The following is a 23249-nucleotide window of genomic DNA, read 5'->3' on the forward strand; positions in this document are numbered from 1 at the left end:
ATCAGTTATTTAGCAGCTTGGGCTCTAGGTTATCGGAATAATAACACTGCGTGAGCTTGTCATTTTATACAGGTATATTATATTTCTGTCTGTCTAACTTCTAAGGTCTTCAATCTGACCCTTTCATTTACAAGTTGAAAACGGGACAATAAGTTCATGCGACCATGCTTTGACACCTTGAGTTTTTAATTTTTGTTGTCGATGGAGCAGTAATTTAGGTAGATGAAGATGCGATACTTAAAGAAAGAAGAAGTGCCTTTCATACAAATTATTGAAGGGAACAGTGTGAATGTTGGGTCTATAAACATACCTGAAGTTGTTTCAACATCGATTCATTGTCATGATTTACGACCGGTCTCATCGAACAAGAAAGCGTGGAAGAAACTACTCATTGCGAGCAGTTTGTGTTTTTTATTCGCTGTAGGCGAAGTTATAGGTAATGTCAGGTATTTGTGTAATGTTAGTAAATCTCGTTAAATAGAGGAGTGATGGCTTTTAATATAGGGCATGATTTTGTTGCTTGCTCGTTATAGTCTACTGTTCACTCTACCACAAAGCAACACGTACAAATATTTTTTAAGCTTGGCCTCTGCGATCAATGTTGTTAGGAATCGTTGGGATAATATATTTTTTTCGATATACTTTGATGCCATGAATAATTACGATATTTCAATTTTGTGTTTTTCAAGAACGGACAAGTTCAATTGAAACCAAGGTTTATTCTATTTGGGGGTATAATTTGTCTAATTTCACAATATTTCACTTCCTGTTTTGAAATATGTTGGAAATAGGTATTTCAGTTGATATAAAAATTTCAATGTCATGTCGCAGGTCAAAATTTAATCGTGTTTTGCGCAATGTTTTCGGCATTTTAGCTCTAACATTTTTTAACACTTTAAATTCTTTAATGAAAATAAAAATAGATGTAGTGTAAATAATTTATAATAGTGATCTGAGCATGTGATTTCTGTCAATTTGATGATATATGACCTTCACAAATACTCACAAATACACAGATCAGTGAATTCATGAAATCAAAGTAATGTTTGGAATGAGGAGACATACACAAATATGTTTTTAAAATGTTCTATTTGGCTGAAAGATGTGTTTTTAATGGTTGTAGATATTAGTATATTTTCTTGGTTACAATTATTCTGTTTTGAGATTTACATATTTAGAAAAAGTCTCCCACATTCCCATATTCATAGTGTTTTGCACAAGCTCAAATTCCATTACTTGTTTCTCAGGTTTATGATATCAATCTTCTAGATTTAATATCTGTAGAAATGCTTGATATGCCAGAAAATTAGTTTTTTCAAAAATACAAATTGCTATATGGAAATTTGTTGAAGCTTACACAATAACCATGTGTATAGAACTTGGGAGCAATCATTGTTTTATTGTGTTGTTTATAATGTGAAATGCCAATTGTTTAAGTCTTATGTGTAAATCTTTAAAAACATATGTACAAATAAGTTACAAAAACTTGACTGTAATATGGTATCTTAAAAAGGGTTTTTAGTCAAACCAAATTTATTAATATCCCACTCTTTACATGAGGTTTTTGAGGAAAATTTAATGAATAAGTAAAAGGAACTAATATTTCAATTTCTTCTGAAACCTGACTGATTTCTACTAAGTCAATGAAACAACATTCATGTCCATTGATTAAAATGATTTAATCGCAGTTTTTTTGATGTGTTTAACATATGCGATGAAATAAATCTTGTCAAAATAATCACAGTTCAGATTTGTGAGAAGGTTTTTGGTCATCCATAGAAAAATATGTCCAAGTGAAAAACAGTGAATTATCCCAACTGTTGATTATGTGCAGCAAACTTTTGATAAGGCCTTTTCAGTTTTTGTAGTGATGAAATTTTTTAATTGTTAATATGAATTTTCAAATTGTTTTAACCAGGTGGAATCTATGCGGATAGTCTGGCAATAATGTCTGATGCAGCCCACATGTTTTCAGACTTTGGGACCTTTGCTATCAGTATGATTGCTCTTTATGTTGCCAAAAAGAAAGCCAATCATAAAAAAACTTTTGGATTTTACAGAGCAGGTAAGAAACACACTATTGGGATTTCTATTAATTTATATGACCTTTTATATTTGTAAAGCAAAACATGGAATTGACTGTTCATAGGATACTGAACCTTACAATATTGGATTTTATAAACACTCTATATGATCTGTTGTGCATTTTGATGGTATAATTGACTAACACCAATGATTTTTCACCAAAACCTTAATACCTGAGTTTTTCCTCAGTTTAATTATGCAATAGCTTTATGTATCATACATATTAATGTTGAGCCTAAATTTATGATATATTTCCTGAATTATATAATTATGTACAGTATATGTATGTGCATGTCTGTACATATCAATGTATTCATATATTTAATATTTATTGTAATGTGTATCAATGCAATATTGTAAAATTTTTGCAAAATCATTATGCGTGAAGCACTGTGTATGTTGAGCTATTACTATGTTTTTTACATTTTGAACGTAAATACTAATTAATATGTACAGTTTATTTTTATAACTGTAATTGATAGTACATATGTATTTAACTTATCATGTTTTCAACCAGTTAAACCACGGCACTATGAACTTTTGTTGGCCCATCAATTTTGATTGAGCAATGTTTATTTATTTAGAAATTCTTGGCGCTGTTGTATCCGTTCTTTTAATTTGGTTACTGACAGCTGTTTTGGTGTACATGGCAGCCCATCGAGTCATGCAGAATGAATATAGCATTAATGCAGACGTTATGCTTTTTACCGCGTCTTTTGGAATGTTTGTCAATGTCGTGTAAGTGACATAAATTGCTGAAAGCTCTCTTATTCTGTTTTATTATCGATTAAGTACGCTAAATCACAACTCGAGCAATCTTCTTAAGATTAGAAAAAATTAGGATTGTAGTGTGAGTTTATGAAAATGAGATGAACATGCAGCTGCGACGGTTGAGGATTTGATTGCAATAATCTATGATCAGTTTTATACACCATCTTCATATTCCTGTGCAAATTTAGCACCTTTTGTGACTGGAGTTTTTAATTTTTAAATCGCTAAGGTATCCGGTTAACACACAAATAATCATAATTGCTAAATCCTTTATTTAACGTTCAATCTTATTAAAATGTGATTTTGACTATAAAAACTAAAAAATAATGCACTTCAGTTTATATCGACGGTCATTTAATCCCTCTCCGAAACTGTCTAAAGATACAAACATTAAATGCCCTGAAGCACTTACTCTGTGTGGCCAGATTTTCTAAGCGGTTTTTACCAATCTTCGTGCTTAAATTTTACGAAGATGGATTTTTTACTAAACACTTGCAACTTTTGCACAAGATATTTTTGAAATAAATTAAAATATGGAAAAAAAAGATCAAATGTGTCATTTACATGTTTATGTACGTAATCAGTCCATATAAGGAAGTATACATATCGCTATATCTCAAGGTAAAGTTGAAATATTTCGATATACGAAACTCCAAATGATAATTAACATGTGTGATTTTATCAAGATGAAAAATTCTCTAAATTGAATGTCCTTGTATACAAACGATTTTTGATGATTTCATACTTTGATAGTTTGGTTTACTCTGAGCAGTAACAACTTAATGCAAACATCACGTTCAACTATGCGATATAAAGATCTTGATGACAATGAATGCTCTCTTTATGGTAAATGTTAAACAAAAAGTTGGATTTCAACGATAAGAAACTGACTTTAATTTTAAGATGGTCTAATTGCTCAGTATCTGCTCATTTTACATTTTCTTGTTCCAAAAAGTAACGAACTAGATACATATAGTAAAAAGTAAAGATAACTAAGAAATATTAAGCGCGAGGTCTTATATGGAAACGAAGTTTTTTGTACATATAATATTGCCATATAGCAATATATTTTATTGTTGGTTGCCTGTGTGAATGCCAATTCATAGTAAAATAGAGACTTTGTCGTGGTGATAAATCTAAAACTTGTTTTAAAAATAGCAAATACCACGGTGAATGGTCAAAATAATAACTTAATAAAAGAACTGTTTAAAACCTGAACACTAACTCAATAATTCTAAAAGAACTGTTTAAAACCAGAACACTAACTCAATAATTCTAAAAGAACTGTTTAAAACCAGAACACTAACTCAATAATTCTAAAAGAACTGTTTAAAACCAGAACACTAACTCAATAATTCTAAAAGAACTGTTTAAAACCAGAACACGAACTCAATAATTCTAAAAGAACTGTTTAAAACCAGAACACTAACTCAATAATTCTAAAAGAACTGTTTAAAACCAGAACACTAACTCAATAGTTCTAAAGGAACTGTTTAAAACCAGAAACTAGCTCAATAATTCTAAAAGAACTGTTTGAAACCAGAACACTAACTCAATAGTTCTAAAGGAACTGAAAGACACGATGCATTTCGGCAGACTACTCATCAAGTGTCAACGTCTGCAAAATAGAAACTCCAGAATCATGCGGTATTTGGAGCTGACGGTAACTTTTCCTCACCATTTTAAACAGTTCTTTTAAGAACTGATGGGTTTTTTAAACTTTGTTTTAACTTACTTTTCATTTTGAGTTTTAATTTTTGCCACCTTTCAAAATAGCGTCCTTACCTCGACATGACACGGTAGTTAGACATCTAGAAGACCGGGATCTAAATCATTGGTTATTATTTGACCATTCACCGTGGTATTTGTTATTTTGAAAACATTTTTTGCCAATTCATGGTTTCATATTTATTCCGATTTCATGTGCAGGCCCTGTCGTATAAAGAAGATCTGAAAAACTGTTTTTGTTTCAGTTTGGGTTGTGTTTTACATGGGTGTGATGTGCCTCATTCTCATGGTTCGCATTCGCATGCTCATGATCAGGATGATAATAACATCAATGTTAGAGCAGCGCTCATACATGTTCTTGGGGATATTGTTCAAAGTATTGGTGTCTTTATTGCTGCGCTCATCATTAAATTTAAGGTAAATAAATGTTTTTTGTTTGTTAAGATGGTGTTTGGTTGCTTGTTTGTATATGGGAGTCTCGCTGTATTTTACGATGACTTGAATAATTTCACAATAGACAAAAAAATAAAATGATTCCTACTTGTAGGAAAACATTTATCAACTATTACTCTTGCCTGTTTACTTCGTACTTCATAAATTAAGCGCGCAATGCATGATGGTTGGCTCTCACTCTGTAATACTAATCTGTTCCTCATCCTGCTTGTAATGATCTGCGCCAAGTATCCGTAGATGATTCATGATGTGTGTGTGTGTGGGGTTGGGAGGGTCCTATCCATATCGGCGGCATGTTTTAATCCATTGAAAACAATAGATTTCAGAAACTTTAAACTCTACATATAATGCAAAACAATGATTGTAAGTTCGCTTTTGTTAATGTAACAGCAATTATTTTGAGTTGGCAAATGTTTTAATGTATAGTCATTGTAATGTTGTTGTACATTTGGAGTGTGTATGCATGCATAGCTAGCTAAATTGCATGATTTTTTATAGCTGTATCATAACTTTCCACGTTAGATCTTGCCGCCTTCTCCATATTTAGTGGCAAAGTATGTAGTCATTTAGTGAATGGAATTTTTTTCACGATTTTTTTATCTGTTTTTGTATTATCGAACATATTTTATGCAAAATTGTAAATTAGTGTATAGTTATATATTTTTTCATATCAAAGATTCTTTTGAAGAAAATACTTTATGTGTTTTTTTTTCTCTGCCATCTATGCTTTATTGCTAAGAAGACTTTTTATATTATGATTTCAGCCACACTGGAAGTTAGCTGATCCTATTTGCACATTTTTTTTCTCTTTTTTGGTTCTTCTGACGACCATTACCATCTTGCGTGATGCTGTTCATATTCTTTGCGAAGGTTGGTCTTCATGTCTTCATGTCTGCAACGTTTATTCTTTGCCATTTTGATGCAACAATAAGGAAAACACGTTTGTATTCAGGAGCAAAAGTTATTAAAGAATGTCAGACGTTTGTTTTCTTTGTAGGTGCCCCAAAATCCATCAATTATTTAAAAGTTAAATCTTTGTTGAAAAATCTTCCCGGCGTAATGATGGTTCACAGTTTACAGATATGGTCTCTGAATGTCGACAAGCACTGCTTGACTGCACATTTGGCAATCGGTAGGAAGACGAGTGTTTTTTGAAGGATCTTTTAAATCTGCATTACGCATGACGTGACATTAATTTACTGTATTTGCACTGGCTTTTACAAACCGAGGAGACATTTAGAAGAACTCTAGAAACCCTAACCCTGTAGAAACACGAAAAACATCTTTAATCTCTTTTATAGAGCAACAAAAATGGGGGAAACACTTATTTAAAACAAACGCTTTAATATTTTCTCTAACATGTAGCTATTCGTGATTGATTTGCAAATTCTCTGTAATAAATGTATTGATTTGATTTGTCGGATCTAGATTGGTTTGCCCAGACTAATGTTAATACAGCTATAGACTAACCACGCATTGTTTTTGTAAGTTCGTTTGATTTACGTCAAAATTCATGCAGTTAAATTGTTACCATTATACATATAGCTTAGCTAATTTTCCTGTCTCTGATAGTCTTCCTTTCAGCCCTCACGCTCACAAGTGCTTGTATCTTCGTGCTGTAATTGAAATAGCTACTTCACGAACTTTTAAAAAGTAAATGATTTACATATAATTTTAATTACCTCATGCTTTCTAGACTTGAACGTTGATTCTCAAGAAGTTCTACAGAGTGCATTGCAAACCTTAAAAGAACACTTCCGTATTTTTCACATAACGCTCCAAGTGGAAACATATCAACCATCTGTGATGTCATCATGTTCCGATTGTCTCCTTATGAACACACCAACAAATTCTTAAGGCCCTAACCTTGGTTTATTTGTCTTGTATTGTTCTTTTACTTTAGTTTTAAGTAACATTTTTATTTATTATTTTTATTTTATTCTTATATTGAATCACCCGACAAAGTTATGTATATATGCGAATTCTAAAAACATCCATAAGGACTATAAACAGAGGAGTAGAAAAGTGGTTGTGATACAATTTTAAGCCCTGAGCATAAGGTTTGGGTAATGGGGGGAGGTACAATTTTGGTTAAAACTATTACTGGTGAGCCTGCGCAAAAAGAGGGGGATTTCGAATAATTAGATATGTTAATTTTAGGATTACAAATCTGCAATGGACTATTGATATCAATACTTCTGAAGAAAGAACATGTCCTGAAATGAAAAATAAATAAGATGATATGTATAATATCAGTTATGTTTATATATGTATGTAGACAATTATGTTAGCGTATTTTCGTGAAGCAGATATTTAGATCAAAATTGAAGGTTGCATGATAAAGTGCATAATTAAACGTCCATGTCCATAATAAAAATGTTTTCATTTATCACGCAAGCCATCTGCTTAACGAAAAGTCGTTACTTTTATCATAATTTTTTTATGCATCAATATTTTATGCCATGTAATCTACGTTATCAGATAATTGAAATAATGAATGATTAATTTCTGCATTGACTGTCTTGTAAATTTGTAAACCGTGTGACATAGTGACCAAGTATCAAGTTTAAGGGCCTGTTTATATGGAGCCGAGTTACCCGGCTGAGCGAGTTACTCGCCTAGCCGGGTAACTCGGCCCTTATATAAAATGAATGCATTTCCCGGTGAATCGTTTATATGACACATCCGAGTAACTCGCCTTGCCGGGAACTCGGTTTGTGTAAGCGAGTTACCCGGCTAGGCGGGATGAATTTTTCCATATAAACGCATTTGCCGGGTAACTCGGCGAGGCGAGAAAATTGGCTCTGTTGGTACGCATGTGTACTACGCCTTGTACTTGCAGCATTATTATACAAAAACATACACATATCATAATTTTCAATTTTATATTCACCCATTCCATTTTTGCTGCGAAACTGTGAGGCTTTTTAAAATCTCGCGCCTTTACTCGAAGTTAGCATAGCCAAACTTCATTTAAGACAAATGAACAGAAGTACTAGCCGAGTTACCCGGTGCCATATAAACAGATCACTTTGTCAAACCCGGTTGAGCGAGTAACTCGCTCAGCCGGGTAACTCGACTCCATATAAACAGGCCCTAAGTCAAACTACTAACAATGTTATGCGCTTTAGTGCGCTTTGGAAACATTAATTTTGTTTTGTAATGTTAAAGTTTGCATCTGAAACAGATGTTGCATTGAATTTATTATTTTGTGTATTGCACTTGTGGGCCACCGTAACTTTCCGTAGTCGACAACTAAATATCTTAATGTTAGTGTATAAAGACTGTTATAGTGAATTGCCATTTTAAGCATTTAATTTTAGACATTAGGACCAACCAACTCAAAAAATATCAACTTAGTTTGGAAGAAATGAAACGGACGACAAAATTAAATAATGAACAAAGAAGAAGCTATAGAAGTCCAACAATAAAAATGAAAAAAAGAGATGTTAAGAACAGTTGTTGATGATTTGAAAGTTTATTTAAACAATCAACGAAGATGGAGTGACGCAGACGAAATATATAAGAAAATGTAACTTTGCTGTAAATCATTATAAGTACAATATAATCCTTATACTTGGTGTTTAGGAACAGTAGTTTATTGCCAACAGAGCTTGTTCGATTAATTAAATTGACTTGTAAATAATATATCAAAATCGTGTAAAAAAATGTAAATATTCTACACTAAATGCAACAGAGGATGTTGAAGTGACAGTCAACATTGCCTTAAAGCAATTTGTCGATGGGGAATTAAAAACTCTTCGAGGGAAGAGACTGCCTATATAGGTAAAACAAACATCCAATTATGACAAAACGCGACAAACAGCAAGATCCAAGTGGGAGGCTTATGACCGAAACTTTGATGGAAAACAAAAATATGTTCTACTCTTGAAGGATGGCAGTGAAGCTCATCTCATGCCAGGTGAGCCTAAATGATTATGTTTAATGGTCCATATCAATTTAGTACTATGTGACGGACAAGTGAAATCAGAAAAGTTTTAAAACCTTTCCATGAACCCCAAAAATATATTGAAATGTTATGGATAATTCTAGGTACATGTTCTTCATTATATACAGAAGATAAGATGTGAAAATTGTTTTGTTTTTTGCACAAACCTGTATTTGGTATTTGAGGGGGAGGGCATAAAATATTAATTTTCTGTTTTGAGTTACTATTAACTAAAGCTGATTAAGAATTAGTGAATTTCAATAGAACACGAAACAAACTAATTCATCCTGATCAAATTTCAGTAAATTAGATTGTGATAAAATTTTTGTTTTGCAAGTAAAGCTAAAGACTTTTTTCACTTGAAAGATTATCGGAAAAAGTGGGCAAAGATTGCAAAGGAATTGTGTTTTGTTCATGTCCTGCTAAAGATATTGATGCTTGTGAAGGCTATGGAGTTTTTGATGATTGCCAAAATGACTTATAGAAAGATATCCTATTGATGTTGATAACCTTTTTGGCAATGATGGACCTCAAATGTTTGATGATGACTATGTTGAGATATCTGCAAATGAAATAAATCATCCTTCTGAGATCAATGTTTTGATTACTACCATTACTCAAGCAGATCATTTTTGTGTAATGAACACTGGCATAGAACAAGCATCGTTTGTTGAGGAGACTTGAACTGGAGAATGGAATATACGTAAAATCACACAAAGGTAATTGCCACTGATGTAGTGCAAGTACATATAGTTAGTCCTTGCCATGACTACGAACAATGAGTTAAGTGGACTGTGCATGCTCAACTGCATGTGCAGATGATTTCTTTATTGAATTGTTATTGAAGTGTACCCTGCAAACTTTGTTTATACAGATGGAGTATTGTGAGAAGAGTACTCTAATTAATGCTATTGACACAAGGACCAACAGAGAATGTGGCTGATTCTCTGTGAGATTGTAAAAGGATTAGTTCACGTTCATTCACTTCGTTTCGCTCAATATATAGCTATGTATAAAGACTTATTTTTGCCAATAGGGTATTGTTCAAGTAAACGCGTTTCGAAAGTTTTGGTTTTCTATTGTTACATTTTTAGGTGTTTTCTTTAAAAAGTCAACTAATGTCAAGGAAAAAGAGTTTGGTCTTTGGATACATTGAAAAGCTCGTTTTGGACTTGTAAGTTTCTTTTCATTGAATCGCAGTGTCATAAAGAAAGTTACCTATCTCGGAATATGTATTTGTTAATAACCATGATAGCCATGCTTGAAAACTTGCACTCAAAGCTTACACTTGAAAAAATGAAGATCGCGAAGAAAAACAAGCATTAAAGTGACGAAGAATTTAATGACATATACTTTGTATATAGATGTCTACATCCGGAGAGCCTTAACCATTGCTTAGCACAGCAGCTTTTTGGACATCCTTTTATCTCTCGAATCCCATGTCGCACGGTTTGAACAAATAACATCACTTAGATAAGCTTGACGCTGAAAAAGATCAAGGGAGAAATCAAGATAGCTGTTGTGATGGAGATGAGTATCCTGATTTGATGCCTATTCCTTTCAGCTATGCTGCAAGAAATTCAAGAGTTTGGAATGAATTTGAGGTGTTGCAAATGCTTTGAAAAAGGAAGGTTTGCTTCAGTTGTCAAGGTAACTTTCTAATACATTCATTGTTTAATTAGACGGTAATTTGGTAATGTGAAGAAAGTTTTGTACTTTATTTGGAAATGCTTTACTTACGCTTAGGTACGTGATAAATTGGACGGTTGTCTATATGCAATTAAAAAAATTCGTTTGAATCCGAAAAGTGCACTGTTTAATCGCAAAATTACTCGAGAAGAGAAGTTACTTTCTCTATTGAATCAGGAAAGATTGTAAGGTTAAAAAATTTACTGATGAATGAAAGTTTTATAACAAAAGGGTTGAAAGTGAGGTTCAATTTAGACGATACAAATTGCTTGGCTTATTAATTAGTGTAATCTTTATAAAAACTATTATAAAAAAGTAGATAATCCCTTTTTCCACGAAGCCCATGGATGCTTTCGCTCATGATGAGAAAGTTGTATTGTATAAGGATGCTGTTGTTCATCACTAGGAGTTATGAGAAAGTCACATTATAAAAGGTAACAAGTAAAAAACGTATAAACATGTTTAGAGTTGGTTTAAAATATAAGTCAAAAAGGCAGAAGTTGTTTGAACCTTTGCAGTATCCTTGGATGTTCTAGTTTCTTTTATGGGAAGAACTTTGTAAACAAAAAGATAAATTTGAAAGCATAAAATGCCGTTTTGGTCCATGCTTTTCAATATCTTCTTAAGCAGAAAGGCACTAGAACGCCGTGAAGAGTTCGTATTTTTTTTAAGGAAAAACTAATGCATGGCTTTTCACACAATTTCACGCAGACTATATTTCACGAGTTGTAACACATTTTCAAAAATTTTCACTATAATTTACGAATTTTCACACTAAGACCATAATTCACGCATTTTCACACAATTTCACGCAGACTATAATTCACTCATTTTCACAAATTTTCATGCAAAGACTATAATTCACTCATTTTCACACATTTTCATGAAAAGACTATAATTCACTCATTTTCACACATTTTTCATGAAAAGGCTATAATTCCGCCTTTTCACACATTTTCGAGAATTTCCTGTCATTTCCTTTCAATTCGTTATATTTCCTGTAAGTTTCCTTCGAAGAATGTTTTTCAGTTATTTTTCCTGTCACAGCCAGATATTTCCTTTTGCTTTGAAAAGATTTTTATAGGCTCAAGGACTTTGTGTCAGTCACACGTGATTTGTGCAACTCGCCACACGAAAGGACAAAACGCATTTTCAATTAAACTCGAGCTTAGCTTCGGTAGCCCAAATAAGAAATTAAAAAAAATTCAGAGTTTAGCAAACTGGTTTGGAAATCATCAAGTGTGTAGGTAATTTATAAATTATTTTATTGCAGGAAACACTAAAGTTATTAGAAGTTATAAGTTAAAAGATAAATAAAAAATATAGTGATTATAAATTATCTAAATATGGAAAAACTTACAAATATAGATCACGTACTATTGCAGTATCCAATCGTTACATAGTAAGTCGTTGTATAAGTTTGTCAATACAATAAAATTAAAAAGAGACAGTTACAAAAGTAACGATGAACAAGTTTGAAGTGTTTATTAAACATTAATGTCTTCTTCATAATAAGCAAGTAACATCATAAGAACAAAACCCAACAACATTCCAAGATTTTGGAGAATGATACGTATCATCTTTGGGAGTGCGTTGAAATTAGGATTGTGGATCAATTCCGGCACCTGTCACAAAATGAGAAACATATCATTAAATCTAATGCAGATACTTTTTAACAAGTTATGCGGCCGACATAATGATAGTAATGTGGTCATTTTCTGTGCGCCTTCTAAACTGTACCCTACACTAGTGTGCTTCCAAAAAAATAAGCCCTGAATTGAAAGTTTGTAATGAAATTAGTTTATTGCTTAAAAAAGGCGTAGAGTATAATAAACAACAAATCTAAAACACAAATCATCCCAATAATATACATTTAAGCATGTTGCTTTCTCTAGCTTTCAAGTCAAGCTTTCTTAACCTACCATATCTGTCAGGGCAACATAAATAAAGATTCCTGCAGTAACAGCAAAGATCCACTTATTGGCATCTCCGCCATCAGAAATCGCAACTCCGATCACCAAACCAAGAAAGCAAGAGCAAGCGGAGAGGAAATTTGCCAAAAGTGCCATTTTTACACTCATACCAGCATTGAGCAACACTGCAAAATCACCTAAAAACAAAATGATAAACGACAGATATTAGTATATACGTAGCTGATTCAAAGGCTACTCATCTTCCTCAATTTAGTTCCATAAGTTAAAAACGAATATTAAACTTTCGTCATGAGATTGAATGCGCAAAAAATGACTGAAACAGTTTACGACAGGATATTTTACCACACATTTAAATCGCAAAGAATACTTGAAATGACTTAGCAACATCCTTAGTAAAACTGTGTAAACATACTTCTTTCTGAACATGTTTATTTTCCTGAAGGGAAGGGAAAAAGGGCTCTCCTCCTTTATTTCCCATACTAAGGCTTTTATGTATGTAACTTAAAAATGTCAGTCATACAACAAAGTGCATATAGTATGTAAGTGGCATTTGGGGATGTTTTGCCTCCCCCCAAAAAATCCTACGGGACGCCACTGTATGTTGTCTTTACTGTACCCAAAAATTAAAAATACAGTATACAAGATTAGGCAAAGTAAAATGTACTTACCTAGCTCATGAGGTAGTTCATGACAAAATACAGCAATAGATGTACTGATTCCAACAGACACCTTGGTAGAAAGCCACTCCAATGGCTATACCATCGGCAATGTTATGAATTGTATCCCCAATTAAAATATTCCATGCAACTGTTGCAATCGACGTCTTTCCTTCCTTATCGCCAGGCTTGTCTGGAAGATGAGTCTTAAAGGAAAAGTACACGAATAAGACATTATTTCAACATATATTTTGAAAACTTAAATTAAAAATTTTTTTTTCAGTAAAACGTACCTTTCCATTGGAAAGCCCGTCTTTTGAGTCGTGGTTGTAACCCTAAAAATGTAACATATATGGCTTTTTTAGAGCTACATGTTGCTACAAATTATTTACGTGAAACGCAATTTAATGATTTTGAAGGAAACGTTGCGTCAGAATGAATTATTGATCACTTACAATATTTTTCATTCCAATATCATTATAACTCGGTGGAGAACCAAGTTCTGTGTCATTGTGTTGATGGTTATGGGCGGGCTAAAAAGATAAGTTCATCAAAAAAGACGATTATTTATCTTCCAATGTACTAGCCACCATATATGTAGCTAAGTCGGTAGTCCCATGCTCACAAGATTATTGTTAGAAAGAATTTAAAAAAAAAGATTTTCGCAATACCCCAACAGAGTGTCCACAATCCTTGCGGAAAAAATGTTGAATCACCATTTCGAAAACGAAAAATGCGTAAATAGCCACACATGTAACAAGAAACTTCCATAAATATTCTTTGTCGTCTGACGATTCAGAGCCGTGACCATGATCGTCATGTCCACCATGATCACTATGACCACCATGATCATCATGTTTGTCCAATCCCAATGCCTGGAATGATATGAAGCATAAATTTATACAAACATGCGTGAAATATGCAAGCAAGTATATCTTAGAGACAAGTCTATGATGTTATAACATATTTCATCGTTTCATATGTATGGCAAAATCTTGGACAATCCATACTCTTCTATCACAAAGTTTAAAACATCAAATATATATGCATCTGTGAACTGATTCTTGCACAATCTTTCGTTAACGCCATAATTCAAGTGTTTTTTCACAAGAAGTGTAAAAATCATGCGAATGTTTATTTACAATTTATTCCACCGAAACAACTTTCCAACACTTCTTACAGACGCTTTTACATAATACAGATTTATTTATTTTATTTTTTCAGGTTGTCCAATGAAGAAATGTTGCACAGTCAACGAAGTTCTAATTCCCAACGTTCATTAAGCGTTTGAAATTCAACTGCATAATATTTAAATAGACTGGCGAAATAAAATAAAACAAATTTTATTCCTCAGTTTTGACTCTTACATGAGGGAAAAGATGGAGCATTGCATCACCAACTAATGTACCAACAGCCAGAGCAATCAAAAACAAAACAATTTTATGATAAAACACTTTGTCCATCACAGGAATGATAGCGACTCCAAAGACTGAGCACAAGCTTACAATAGCCACAGCCAAAAAGCCATAACCCCATTCTAAAAGAAAATACAATTTGTTTTCAAATGATAAATTAGTAAATGCATGGCTCATGAATTTGACAAATCATAATAAAAGACAATTAGCGGCTGTTGAAGCCTATTTTAATTGTAAAACGAATAACAGCAGTTTTGATACTGAAAATGCAGTTTGCAAATGCAATAGGTCGTTGATGTTAATAAAAAGATGAAAAAATTGAATCATTTTTTTATGAAAAACCTACAACTACCCCCAACATGATAGTGTTCCAATTAAAATAATCATCTAATAGAATTTATTACTATGATCCTACAACGTATGAAAAACCAATAATATAGCTAATTAGTTTGTTAAACTATTAATATTGACTATAACAACACTTTTGTACATCTAAAACATCAAATGCCTTTCAATTCTTAAGTTTTCAAAATTTTAAAATAAACAAAAAGATTGATTGTACATAACAATTTGTCGAAAAATTTAAAATGAAAGACTGAAACCTTCAACAAAGTGACATGAAATTAACTTCAAAATGGCGATACAACTGAGCAAATAGCTTTGTTTAAAATTCAGTGTATATAATTCAGTCTTGTGTGGTGATGATCTTGCAATCAAACATTTTGTTTTGTGACACATTTAAAACTTACTTTCACTATCGGATGCTTTGTCGGATTTTTCCGTATGGCTGTCAGCAGCACAACTGTTTGATGCAATTTGTTGTACCAAGGCTGGAGTTAGCTTCTGAAAGTTCTCAAAAGTAAAGCCTTTTTACTGCTGACATGATAAATTTGGAAAAATTCACTCGATGAATAACACTACGAGAAAAAGAAAAAACATTTCGGTAAGATTTGCTTGTTCGCCAATAATTTACACACAAACCAAACCGTGATTGCGGAATAAATGTATTTTTCAAGTAATATCAGAAGTAAACTCAATTTGAAAGAGAGTAAGGATTTGGTAGTTAACATAATTTAAAAGATGAAAGGACGGTGTCCGTCAATTGAATTTCAAAATTCAAGACTAATGCAAGCAGCAATGATCAATAAATCTTTCTCGACGCTCTTTTTTAAAAATCTATGTTCATGATTTTACTAATACGATGTCTGCCAGAAATTAAAGCTATCAATCAAAGACATAAAAAATTTAGAATAACCTTTTTGTAGCGCGAAGACTCGTGCATATGGTGATGATCAGTATGGGTGTCTCTACGATATCGTCGTAGTGGATTGGATTGGGATTCTTGAGAATTGAATGAATCACTAATGGATCTACGGCGACGATGATTGTGACCATGATCGTCACTGTGAGAGTCGTGTTTATGATCATCGTGCCCAGGTTTTTCACCAATCTTTAAATGTCCCAATAGTTGTTTGAACTTGGCTTCACTAATAACTGTGTTATTTACGGCATATCTTTGAAACAAATCTTGAGCAAAGTGCGAGGAGCACGGTAAAGGAGTCTCGTGATGAATACGGATGCACGAATCATTCATCAAACGACTTATAATGATGACGCTGACTTCAGGGAGATGAGATTTGTTGACGCTTAAGTTTGTTGAAATGTTCCCAAGCTGACGGTAGATATCTTTAGTAGAAAAACACTAGAAAAAAAATTTCGTGCAAATTGACCACAAACAAAAAACGCTAAAGCAAAAGGCCTGTCTTGCAATATGTGACAATTTTGCTGTTGTAGTTGTATGAAATAATGTATAGTTATGTATTATTAAACAATGTAATATAAAGTAATGTATAAATATCTATTATTAAAGAGTTCATCGCCAGCAGGTTACAGACTCACTGTCTGTCATTTAGGTCACAGTCAATGTATAAAAAACTATAACATCAGTCATTTTCTGATCATTTATAAAAATTATGCAATGAGCGATTGCTCCTGACGTGATCAAAATGATTTCGTCGCAAGCGTTATATTTCGTTGTAATTCGTAAGCAAGGTGACATCAGTGACTGGACATATCACTATCCTGTCAAAGAAACATCGTCGGATATTTTTCTCGAAATTTTTTGATGAATTTTTACCCTCAACCGCAAAAAATTGAGTGGTATTCACGTAATTTGCGTAAGATATGACGTTTCATTTAGACATTCAATTTACCAGAGTGTACGTATAAGTGAATTAAACACCATCAAAAAATCTCATGGATCGATTCACGAAAATGTGTCATTTAATGAGGCCATGAATAATTTGTTTCATATGTTTCGTCTGTTTGACCTTTTATTAAGTCATGATTGTGACAAATAGTGAAAAAATCTTTTGAAATGTAATATGCAAAGGAAATATAATAACTTATACATATTGCCGTTTTCAAATCGCAGGCTTATTATTTAAAATGAAAATGTTTGGTTTATCATATAGCTGACATATAGACTTTTCTAAATTGTTATACTACGCCGTGATTAGGATGTAACTCATTTTGATGCTGATCTTACCCAGTAGAAAAAAATAATTACCTCGGAATGGCTGTGACCATGTCCATGTGCATCTCTGCGGTACCGCTGTTGCTTAGTTTGACGACTATCTGGACTACTAATAGATCTACGGCGACGATGATCGTGATTATCGTGATGATCGTGATCATGTGACATCTGACATATAAATAAAAATTAAGCTTTAACAAAATGGCCTCGCGTTGATTCGTCTATATTTTGAAAGGCGAAAACAGAAAAGAATCATGCATACTACTCTAATACAGCAATTTTATTGGCTATTGTTTTACGTCAACCGCAGTAATTTCACTAGCCGCTGTTATACAGCAAATATTTCTTTACTTCATCAAATTTCTTTGACTTCTCTCCACCCCTTGTCCTTCATAGAAGCGATTGATGATATCGAGAAGACGAATACTACGTCGAGTGATTCACATGCATATATATTTATTGAGCCAAAGATAAGTTAGATAACTCCGTTTATATGAACAATGATGAACACTGAGTCGTTATATGCTATATTGTATCCAAGTAAAATGATACGACAATTGACGACAAATTATGTTTCTGGGATATTTTAAAACGGTTTTTAGTTTAGGAAAAATTGTACGAGTATATGACGTAAATTGCAAAAGCTTTAATTGGATTGGATAAATTGCACCTATCCAAATATTTTTTTATCAAATTGCACTCATACAGTCATTAGTGTTTTTATATAATCAGATTTGATCGTCGCTGAAAAACTAAATTGAATTTCCCTCAAAATCATAGCCATACCTACTTATATAATACTCATCTAAAACATTCCCGTTGTCATGAATACGCATTAATATGTAATAACAGTTGCCAAAACAGAAATAAATTAAGAATACAAAAAATATTACATCTATGAAACACGAACATTTTATTATACATTCAGGATACAAACTTACGTAGCTACGACAAAGGAATATACAAATAAAGTCTAGCAAATATAGACGTAAATGTAAACGAATATATGTCAGTGTACAGGAGAAAGAAATGTCAGAAAACATTCTTACCTTCCCATGAAACGTAGTATTAATATCTTTAAGAAATTGATCAAGTATCTGTTCACACAAAGAGCTTGTTTTGTACTTCTCCTTCAGCTCATCATAGAGACTGACATTTCTTGTGATCATTCTCCCATCATGCTCATCCATATGATCGTCTCCCTCATCATTATGCTTATGTTCGTCTGAATGATTATAAGGTAAAAGTGCGTATACAATAATTGGAGCAAACTTTTTGAAATCTCCTTCACTAACACTTCCATTTGTTGAGATGTTGAAAATCTTAAACAGCGATTCTCCAGTGACGCACTATTAAAATTTTGAATAATTAGTGATTTACTCTGTCATTAAAACATCCTTAAAAACTTTATTTTCAACATGCGTAGACAATAATATTTCTCTTTCCGTGTCTGAAGAACTAAATGCCTGAGCAAATAATTTTCAAATACGCTATTGAATAGTTCGCTCATTTCTCACGATGTTGAGTGGACTAAAGAAAAGAGCTTTTTTTATAAAGGACCATCTTTATATTATAATATTAACTTTCATAATTGGAATACTTCGTGAAGTAAATACAATATATTGCCTAACACGAATTTCAACAAGTAAAACAACAAAATGAAAAAAAGCTCAATAATTTTATCTTTGAAATTCACATGTAGAAAATACATACATACGCCAGTCTGCATAAAAAACTACAGATTTCGCTGAAATATTCTATTCAGCCACCTAAATGTATCAGACAACAACCGACCTTACGAAATCAGAAACTAAATTCTTTCTCTACACTAAAAACTTCGTTTGTCCTTTTCATCAAACAAGAACGAAAATGAAACAACGTTACGCTCGCATTAAGACTATTTTGCCTTTTAAAGTGAAAGTTTCGTATTGAGACATAGCGGAAATTTACAATGTAAATTTTATAACCTATTAACCGTCCGTACCTGTTCTATGGTGATTTTACGTTAAAATTTAACAACTTAAACACTTGTGTGACTATGTAAACGCGGCTACGGGGATCTGAGTCAGTTTAATTGAACAAAACGCTATAAAATCGGTGTGGTATTGCGTAAATATGCATATAGCAACATACACGGATACCGGTATAAGGTGTCGAGTATCGCTGTATCAATTCATGTAAAATATCGCAATTCGGAATGTCTGATCACGCATTTATGTGATTACGGTTATAATGGTGGCCAATCCATCGAAATATAGAAAAACGCAAATATAAATTTTAAGAAATTATTTTAAGTAAACTCTGCGTCTGGTTACAAACACAAAGACAACACACGAAATATATATTGCGATACGCAAATAAATAATAGCGAACTCGAGGTCCTTGTTGAATTGTATGAATTGAAAGGTCAACGTGAAATTAGGAATATATTCGCTCAGTCGTTTACTTGCTTACAAGGCGATGACTAAAATTCAATAAAGATTTAACAAATAGATACATAACTTTTTATAGACAGCTTGAGAGCGCTTATGAGATCTTATAACTTAAAAAACTTTACCTTATGTTGGGTATGATTTGAGCAGTTATTTAGACTAAGTCGTGTGAGAATGTCATTTACGTGGTGAAGTGTTAAATTTTCGTTATGTTCCAATCCAAGTTGTTCCAGTATACTGTGAAACGCATCATGGTCACCCGCATGTTCAAGATCACCCGAAGAGGAACTGACGGCAACGTGGCAAAGCGCAATTACGATAAACACTACAAATCTGAAGAGATCCATTTTACCATTCGGTTAACTCGAATGTCGTCGTTAAAATAATGAAGTTATGTAAATGTTAGGAGTTTTACGAAACAATGTTAAAGTATGCATAGATAAGACACGCATCCGCCCATGTGTCATTGTGAAATATTTAATTTGCATGAAAATATCTTGTTATGGTAAACTAAACCAATGATAGATATAAATTATAGCGGGCTTTTTCGCGCCGAATAAAATAATTAGTGGCAATTATATTTACATTTTTGTGAAGTGAAAAGAACTCTTTTGTAAGCATCTATTTTCATTTCCGTTCATGTGGAATATAGATCATTATACGACTACTAAAATGCAGTGATTAACTTAAAGATTAATGTAAACGATGGCGTCTTGTCGATTGACTAAAATGACAAAATATTGTATGAATGGAAAAGATAACATTATTGTAACCACTATGGACTGATTTTTATATCTGTAAAACTAATCATGGAATGTAGATTGTAGACCATTAACCATTTGATGCAAAATATCAGTTTACGGAAACATGAAGAATGCACGCCAGACAAAACAGATTTTAATCTCAATGCGATAGATTTTTGAAAATGAAATCCAATACACATAAATAATACTTTAAATTGCGTTCAGGTGCGCATTTCATTTTCAAGCGGGGCCTTCTTCACGCTGATTTCGCTATTAAAAATATTTAACATTTTGAAAACAAAACGTCCCCCAAGGCGACGTTTTTTTCTTGATGTGCCTCACCATAACCTGGAGATGAGCACTGCGATTCTTCCGCTGTAAGTTTAACACACAGTAGCCGTAACATAAAGTAATTTACTTTCCTTTTCAATGTGAACGCTTATAATTTTGCAATGAGAAATGAAAAAGTTAATATTATTGTTAATTTCATTTAAATCGTCTGTATATTTACAACTATAAACCCCATTGAGTTAAGAATTCATTGTTTGACTATTTGAACAATTTCTGAATTTGACCAGTTCTTGTTTCGGTGGCAAATGTATATAATGTTTTAATGATAAAAAAATTTTTGTATTGTAAACATAGTGACAAAAAACTGCAACCCTATAATTTGCATTCATCACAGCTACTGAAGATTTGCATAAGATTGTTTGTGCAACTTTTCCCTTTGATTTAAAAATACATTCTTTGCAATCCAGTACTTTGAGGAAATTAGAATAATCAGTATCTTTTTTATTACGATGTAAAATTCAGTTCGATTACGAATGGCTCAACTGAAAACAGAGCAACGAGTATTTAAGAGAATTAGGAGAAAGAAAATTAAGAGAAACCTTTGAATTGTGCAATCACCAGCATATCGCAAGCAGTCAAGTACATTGCAAATCACGAACATATAATTCCTTTAAACTGCGTTTACGCATCCTTGGGGATCAATTGCTGCTGACTTTTGCACTCTATACGCCGGGCGATTTCAAAGGGTTAGAGTTTTTTATACACCCTGTGGTGTTGGTATTTTGTATCACATTCTAGTCCTTAATGATTTAGTACAGTATCTGAGAATATTTGGCATTTTCCCGCTAAAACACCCAAGGTGATCATTGATATTTCGTAACTTCACCTGACCAAAATTCTTTCCTTTGCTGTGTCATCAAATTTTACATTTTTTTCTTTTGCAAGCAACACTGAATTCGAAATTAGACAATGGATTACACCGACGCAGAGTTTAAGAATAAAAATATGATTATTTAAAATGGGCTAAAAGCAAATCTGGTCAGTTTTTGTCAGCTTTTATGACAGACAAGCTGTGTTGTACCTATTATAGATGATTTTGATTAGAGTAGGGGATAAAGTTGCTGATAGTTTGCATGTTTTTGATAATGTAAATGGCTTAGGATAGAATCGTGTTTCCGTCAGTCCGAGTATATATTGCCCGAAGTAAAACGAATTAAATGAAACCTGGCGCTTTTTTACGGGGCAGCTGGGATTTATTAGATTACGACAGCTAAGCGAAGGGAGAAATTCTTTGTTGCATGATTGTACTTTTATATCATTCATGTTTTATGCTGATATTAAAGGCAAGATTTCACGACCAACACAATCATTACAAGTTTATATTTTTCTTGAGATGGGAAATTTTTATTGATCGACTTTTGAGACAGTTTTTTTCAATTTATCAGATACAGTAAGTTGTCCTGCAAGCCTTTCTTATCTAAACAGTCATGATTTAATCGCAAGAGTAGAAAGATACAGTTTACGTAAAAGATGCTTTTCACTTGGACTGTGCACATCCAACAGACAAAAACAGACACGCAAAAACCATTTCTATAATCACTTACACGTCTTCTTCATTTATCCTATCGGTTATATCAAACAGACTTCTTCCGTTGCACCCAGGAACAACCTTAATGTACTAAAAATTACCGCGAGATGCCATATGTAAGTTGCTATCGTTCTTTCAAATAAGTGTAGAAAACGAAAAAGAATAACAAAAATAAATAGCATCAAGATATAGCTAGTAAAATGTTTTTTTAGGAATGGGATTTTAGTAAAATTTACCAAAGGAAATCACCTAAGCAACTTTATAGTCACAACTTGTCATAAAGCAACAACAGGATTGTCAAAACTGACAAAACATGCACTAATGCAGGTTATCCAGTTTCAATAATTTCTTCCTTATCTTCCAAGAATAATAGTAGCGAGTAGCTACATGTTCTTCACTACGTTTTTAAAAGTGAGCTCAAATAAATTTTCGAGACAATTCTGCCTGTTCGTGCGATTGCATTGCGTGTACTGTGTAAACTATGACACGGTGCTGCACAGGAATGCTGAAATCAAGTCTATTAGACTATAGGTGGCTTTTATTTTATCATACGAAAAGTTTAATGAACTGTATCAATAGTGCCTGTTTTTACAACTCAATATCAAGGCTTAATAATTTAATGTAGAAATCATCTTCAACAGAAGTCTATGATAGCCAGCTGTGAAAATATCTTGAGATTTTTCTCACATAAAAAAATTGAACGCTACTTGATCTGAACAATGCATATTAATCGAGAACCATTCCTTTCATACCGGCTCTTATTTATATTTTTCAATATTCTAGTGAATTCTGAGTAAAATCCGCAATGCGGAGGATATTTAATTTCCTCGGAAACTTAACGGTGTGTGAGGTTCCGATTGTAAATAAGCTATGTGTTTTGATGAAACTAATGGGAATTCCAACCAGTAGCAGATCCAGTGTTTGAAAAAACAAATCACATCAGCTAATTTCAAATTTAATTATCTTTTTGCTTTGCCAT

The 23249-nt window shown here is 32.8% G+C and overlaps 2 protein-coding genes across 2 annotated transcripts; one reads left to right on the forward strand and one right to left on the reverse strand.

Moving 5' to 3' along the window:
* On the forward strand, positions 1–7550 carry LOC124439751 (zinc transporter 2-like). The gene is made up of 7 exons (XM_046990017.1): positions 1–436; positions 1919–2065; positions 2670–2823; positions 4830–5001; positions 5802–5907; positions 6035–6169; positions 6734–7550. The coding sequence occupies exons 1-7, from the start codon at positions 223–225 to the stop codon at positions 6892–6894; spliced, it is 1089 nt and encodes a 362-aa protein (XP_046845973.1). The 5' UTR covers positions 1–222; the 3' UTR covers positions 6895–7550.
* Positions 7551–11919: 4369 nt separating this feature from the next.
* On the reverse strand, positions 11920–19995 carry LOC124440463 (zinc transporter ZIP10-like). Its single transcript, XM_046990855.1, is given in 14 exon segments — positions 11920–12300; positions 12598–12785; positions 13278–13345; positions 13347–13471; positions 13559–13600; positions 13721–13798; positions 13937–14140; positions 14633–14802; positions 15430–15550; positions 15936–16382; positions 17250–17384; positions 18266–18565; positions 19663–19680; positions 19774–19995. Coding segments are annotated over 14 exon segments (2256 nt in total). The 3' UTR covers positions 11920–12162.
* Positions 19996–23249: the final 3254 nt, after the last annotated feature.

Source organism: Xenia sp. Carnegie-2017, unplaced genomic scaffold (assembly GCF_021976095.1).
Source record: "Xenia sp. Carnegie-2017 unplaced genomic scaffold, XeniaSp_v1 HiC_scaffold_2, whole genome shotgun sequence".
Lineage (NCBI taxonomy): Eukaryota > Metazoa > Cnidaria > Anthozoa > Malacalcyonacea > Xeniidae > Xenia > Xenia sp. Carnegie-2017.

Bases quoted from the DNA above. Each gene is read 5' to 3' on its own strand.
- LOC124439751 (XM_046990017.1), top strand. From the start codon at position 223: ATGAAGATGCGATACTTAAAGAAAGAAGAAGTGCCTTTCATACAAATT. The intron at 2,824-4,829 runs GTAAGTGACATA...TTTTTGTTTCAG, and splicing joins GGAATGTTTGTCAATGTCGT to TTTGGGTTGTGTTTTACATG. The intron at 5,908-6,034 runs GTTGGTCTTCAT...TTTTCTTTGTAG, and splicing joins TGTTCATATTCTTTGCGAAG to GTGCCCCAAAATCCATCAAT.